Source organism: Protomyctophum bolini, assembly GCF_963924005.1.
Source record: "Protomyctophum bolini genome assembly, chromosome: 21".
Lineage (NCBI taxonomy): Eukaryota > Metazoa > Chordata > Actinopteri > Myctophiformes > Myctophidae > Protomyctophum > Protomyctophum bolini.
In genome coordinates this window covers 29535551-29541744 of record NC_137882.1, presented here as the reverse complement: position 1 = coordinate 29541744, position 6194 = coordinate 29535551, and the positions used below count along the sequence as shown (strand labels likewise).

Here is a 6194-nt window from a genome sequence, read left to right as displayed (position 1 = left end):
GGATTGCAGGCAAAGTATTTAGTTCCAGCCTCCACAATTACTGAGATAGCAAGTGAGATGAAAACATTAAACGCTATTCATCAGGAATATACTATGGATGTGTTAGCGCGTGAGCTTGAACAGTATGACGTTCCAAGAGCGACATTCACATGTCTTGGAAATAGTGTATATGAGCAGAGCCCTATTCACAAGGCATTGCATGAAGATGGTCCTTTAACTACACACCACAGAAGGCTGCAATATTACAAGACCCACTATAATTATGTTGAGCCTCTTCAAGTCAGTCTTGGGTACAAAGAGGGGCAGCAGAGGCACTACCATTACATTCCTATTTTGGAAAGCCTCGGAGCAATTCTGAAACAGCAAGGTGCAGCTCAATTCAATAATTATCCTCATGTGGAACTGGAAGATGATACCCTCTGTGATGTTACTGATGGGTGGGCCTTTAAATCAAATGCCATGTTTTCATCAGACACAGACACTTTAAAGGTCCTCTTATTCCAGGATGCGTTTGAGGTAGCCAATCCACTTGGATCTGCCAAGACAAAGCACAAAGTATTAGCTGTCTACTATACCTTGGCCAATTTCCCTCCATGTCAGCGGTCAACTATTGATCAAATACAGTTGGCACTACTCTGCCTAGAGAAAGACATTAAATATTTTGGAGTCAATGAGATTTTCAGTAAGCTTGTGTCAGACTTGTCTAAGCTGGAGGAAAACGGCATACCATTTAATGGACAGATGTATAAAGGTACTGTAGCATGCATACTGGGAGATAATCTGGGCTCCCACATGATTGGAGGTTTTACAGAAAATTTCAGCTCTGCTGAATATTTCTGTAGATACTGTCTAGCGACAAGAGATGAATTCCGGTCTAACCCTCTCACAGTTTTCACTCATAGAAATCCGGCTAATTATAATGAGACAGTGCAGTTTCTGGAAAGTCACCCTGAGGTCCCAATGCATCACGGTATTAAAGGTGACAGTGTTTTCAACAAACTGTCTAACTTTCACGTATGTCAGCCAGGATTGCCACCCTGTCTTGCACATGATCTGTTTGAAGGTGTGGTTGACTTTGATTTAGCTATGTGTTTGCAAGTCTTAATCAAAAAAGAAAAGTGGTTCAGTTATGAGGTCCTTAATAATCGACTCAAATCATTTCCTGGTGAAAGCAAAAACAAGCCATATGCTATTAACATTACAGGAAAAAAGCTTGGTGGCCAGGCAGCCCAAAACAGGTGGCTTTTGAGATTCTTGCCTATTTTACTGCATGACAGAATTAAAGATGCCGGCAATGCACTATGGGGCATGGTGCTTCTTCTGAGGGAGCTAGTTGAATATGTCTGTGCACCTCGCCTTACAGAGCCACAGATTGCTTATATGAAGGGGCAGATCCAACAATATGTTGAAATGAGGAAAGAGTTATTCCCACTAGTAAGACTTAGACCGAAGCATCACTATCTGCTTCACTATGCTGACTTGAGTTTACATTTTGGCCCACTCATACATACTTGGACCATGCGTTTCGAATCTAAGCATTCATATTTTAAAAGGTGTATTAGGTCATCTAAAAACTTCAAAAATGTAACCAAGTCACTTGCTGATAGACATCAGTTGTTTCAGGCTTATCAGGCTTGTGGTAGTTTATTTAGCCCTCAGGTTCAACTTTCAGAGTCCACCAAGTTCTATCCTGAGCTCTATGATCAAAGCATAAGAACAGCAGTTGACAAATTCGGAATTAACTCAAGTAACGCAGTTGTCACAGAGAAGGTCCAGGTTAAAGGCACGTCATATGAAAATGGTATGCTTGTTGTGCTGAGATATACTAAAGGACAACTACAGTTGGGACACATAGCGAGCATTATTATAAAAAATGAAACCACTGTCCTACTTTTGCTACGGGGGAAAACGGCCAGCTGGGTTCCTGAGCTTGGAGTGTATGAAGTTGATGAAAATGATTCTGATTTGTTCATCTGTGAAAATCTGGAAAAACTTACAGAATATTATCCACTTTTTTCATACCAGAGAGGCGAGAGGTTGCTCATTCCTCTGAAACACATGCCAGCATGGACCCTGTAAAGCAGTTGGTTAAGAACGCCATACCGGCACTTTGTAGTGATAAATTGGATGCAGTCCTAGCCAGATTAGAGGAATTAGGAGTTGCATCTGTGGATGACCTCATCGATGTGCAAGCCTCGGACCTTGAGAACACTCTGTCTGTCATTCAGTGCAGAAGACTCGTCCGCGCTTTCCAAGCTGGTAAGTTTTTCTCCAGCACACATTAATACACAAGTTACAAAATTGATGTCTGTATAATCTAGTATTTTGCAAACTTTAATTTAAGAACCGCATACGGTGTCCAAATGAAACCAAATTGATTCCATTTGTACACATTCAGAGTTGCGGGTCCATTTGGTTCCATATGTACACTGATTTACAGACCTGCATGTAAGGTCATTTGGTTCCATATTATGTAGGCCTACAGTTACAGACCTGTAAGGGTCCATTTGGTTCCATGTGTACACTCTCGGAGTACAAATGGACCCTTACAGGTCTGTATATTTAAAGGGTCCATTTGGTTCTATTTGTACACAAATGGCAAATTCACACTTTGTTGGCTTGTGACACATTCTGGGTTATGTGTTCTTAATTTAATGCAAATCTCAATTTCCGGTCTGGGGATCACTATTGGTCCAAATTAACCTTTTTTGCCTTTAACTCTGACCCTTAGACCTTTAACTCATTTAGACCTGAGCACACGTCTCTGTCACTGTATAGCTTTTAACCATTATTTTAAACTTTAGGTTTTGGGAAAATAGCAGATCTACAAGCTCATAGCACGGCCCTGAGTGCGGCGCTACGAGCTTGTAGATCTGCTATTTTCACGTTTTTATTTGATTCTTGGGGTGTCCCTGGAACAACACATTTTCAGATAGGGGTCCACGGTCAAATACAGATAGTTCTGTGGGTCCTTAACATGAAACGGTTTGAGCACCACTGATATGTTTTTCAGAAAACTGTCAGGATTTGGAAGACATTTTGTAGAATCTGGGCTCAGGTCTTAATTGGTTATGGACCCATTTGTGCCCCTGGTGTTCCCCAACCGGACTCTGAGAACCAGCATATTAATGGTAACATTGATGAGGTGGTTTTGTTATCCATAGATTCACAAGCTTCAACACCCTTCACAAGCCCTGGCCCAACATCTGTACCTCTGCCACAGAGAGACCTGCCGGTCCTGCCCCCAACACCACCTGAGACGACACCAGCAGGCTCCCCATCCTGTCAGACATATTCTGTGCCATGGCACAAAATGCCCTCCACGATCATGGAGTCCTTCACTTCAAAGAAATGGGTACCGACGAAGAAAAGACATGACATGATTCGGTTGCTTGTGGATGATGTCGTCTGTACACATCATGGACAGAGACCTAGTAGATCGCAGCTGCGTGATGTCGCCCAGCAGATGATTGATAAATATCCTCTCTCCTTCCAAGAGACGGAGCCATTTGGAAATAAGCCGTTTGCGTCAGACGGTTGTTCAGTTCTCTTTCAACAGCTAGAAAACAGAGTTGAAAATATGAAGAGAGATCCAACCTCCGGGATGAGGCCAGCCGAGGGTGACACTCCAAGAAGGAAAAGGTCCAGATATTCTGATCGTTATGGATGTGTGGAGTGGCAGCCTGCTGTTGAGGGACCAGAGTGTAGAGCAGCACTGCAGTCTAAACAAGAGGAATTGAAAAGTGCCTTCAGAACCCATGATCACCACCAGGTAAGACTAGACTGCAACCATCCATTATTTAATTGCTGATTATTGTTTAACTATGGATTACCTTTTGGTTAATGGGAGTAATTTATAAAGTTCACAATGGGGAAACATGACCTTATAGATCGGAGGTGTGTGTGTGTGTGTGTTTGTGTGTAAAACAATCTATTGGATTTCTTCTATTTTTAGGAGTCATCTGTTAGAAAATTGATGACTGAAACGTATCCCATCCAGCGTGAAGCCATAAACGATGGAACATGTGTCATGGTGAGGGTCTGTTTATGATGATAAATATTGTATCGTGATACGATATTCACAGATATCGTATATGTTTGCAATACCTTCATTTATACGTGATACTGCTAGAAAATAATATCGTGATATTGTATTTTTCCATATCGCCCACCCCTATGTCAAGGTCATGAAGGAAGAGTGGCCATTCTTATTTGAAGCTGCTCACCTGTTTGAACACGCATCTCAACTCCTTGGCTTTCCGGTACTGAACAAGCTGGCAGAGGAACTTTCCGGCAAAGAATCGGGCATCAACAACTTCCTTGACTCCAAAGGTAAATTACCCCCCACCCCACCCCTGTTTCCCCAATATACATGTATTGCTACTAGTGTTGAATATGTATTTTCTATTGTATGTCATCCTATTCACTAATATCTTTACTTATGTGGTAGTCTCGCGTTGCCAAACTGTTGCCTCTCGCAACTTCCAAATGCTTCCATCATACAGTCGGAGGCCACGGAAGTTCTATCATGATTAAAATATAAAGCGGAAGTGGAGCCTCCTCCCCACTTCCGTTTTGTCTTTACAGTTACACTTTTGAGCACCACAGATATAGAAACATTTTGTATTTAAACATCTGTATAATTGGTATGAACTGTTAATAAAGTATTCAATCAATCATAGGGTTGAAGCTGGGTGATGGTCCAGTGGAGCTGATCAAAGGCATTGCGAGATACTTAAAGGAAAACCCTGATCGCCTCTTCTTCCAAAATGAGGTAAGTGTTATGATTGTAAACTCCAGGAAATTATCTCAACATAATTCTATTGTAATGTGTGAATCATAGAAAATATTGAGAATCCCTGTAACATTTCTATGTTTCCTCTGACTCGGACACTGTTTGTGTACATTGGAAACATAAAATCATCAAATGCATGCGTGTATCTTGATTTCATCTTATTTTTCTCCCCAGGACACCAACGATGTTGATCTCAGCAACCTCCCATGTACCCCATGCATCCTACTCAGAGGTTAGTAGTTATCCCAGCAAGCTTGGTATATATGCTCCATTTGTTTTTAGTGTTCCTGCTATGACAATTTGTTGTGATGAAAAGGTATATGCAGATTAGGGGCAACATCTTTAAATTACGGTATGTACAAGTCTGAGAAACAAAATGTTGAATACTGTTTCAAAGTATTTTTTTGCTTGTTCTTACCAAAAACTACTAATTACCAGAAATCACAGCAATTCTATTTTTATTTTGTGTGTGGGTGATTTCTTAAATTAATTTATTGTTTTGTGATCTGTTTAAGGTGACCAGCAATTCAATATGGCTGTGGATCAGGTCATTGTAAATGACCACATCACTTCCCCTGTTGCGGCCCTCGCATATGCTTTCTCCCTGTTCTATGTCTGCAATATTGAGTACCCGAAGGAGATGGCTTTGACGCTGGAGTTCGTTCAAAGGTAAGCAACACATGGTTTTGTAATGTTTATATCTGGGCCGAGGAAACCATGCAAGGCACCATCCCGCTCATCAATTGAGAGCAATTGGGGGTTAATCAGAGTCTTACTCAAGGACACTTTGACACTAACTCTGGGGGAGCCCACGGGATCGAACTGGGAACCTCGCCGTTCCCATCCAGCTGCTCTACTAACCACTCAACCCCTGACCCAATGTCCAAATTAAACAAATTGCCCTTCATTACCAGTACATTTTTTACATAAAGATCTATCCTCTGTTACTCTTTACTTCAGTTTCATCTATTTTATGTGTAGCTAAGATTTCTTCTCTTTCCTTAGAGTTTTCTTTGGAATCAATCCAGACAGAGGGTCCAAGGCAGAACAGCAGGGGAAAAAACGGCACATTCCGGCAAGACTGGGAAAGTTTGTGTCTCAACTGAAGGATTTCCAATGGAGGTTGGAATGAGGGTTTTGGACTGTACACACACACACACACACACACACACACACACACACACACACACCCCCCTACCTTACCTCCTGTCTGACAAAGGACACTTAGTCTGACAGAGCAATGTTTTGTGATGCAAGACTGTCAAAGTTTGTGACTCAATGAAGGACTTCGTATGGACCATGAGGTTTTTGGACTGCGTGTACGCACACGCACACGCACAACCACACACACACACTACCTCTTGTCTGTCAGACTGCCAGTCTGTAACAATGTTTTTGA

The 6194-nt window shown here is 41.8% G+C and overlaps 1 protein-coding gene across 1 annotated transcript; it reads left to right on the top strand.

Annotated features, from left to right (window-relative positions):
* Positions 1 to 436: 436 nt before the first annotated feature.
* LOC308336481 (uncharacterized protein) lies at positions 437 to 5927 on the top strand (the record flags this gene model as incomplete). Its single annotated transcript, XM_080793846.1, has 8 exons — positions 437 to 2259; positions 3165 to 3772; positions 3956 to 4033; positions 4185 to 4332; positions 4683 to 4774; positions 4970 to 5027; positions 5311 to 5464; positions 5801 to 5927. Exons 1-8 carry the CDS (start codon positions 2067 to 2069, stop codon positions 5925 to 5927), a joined length of 1458 nt encoding a protein of 485 aa, XP_080649972.1. The 5' UTR covers positions 437 to 2066.
* Between the last annotated feature and the right edge of the window lie 267 nt (positions 5928 to 6194).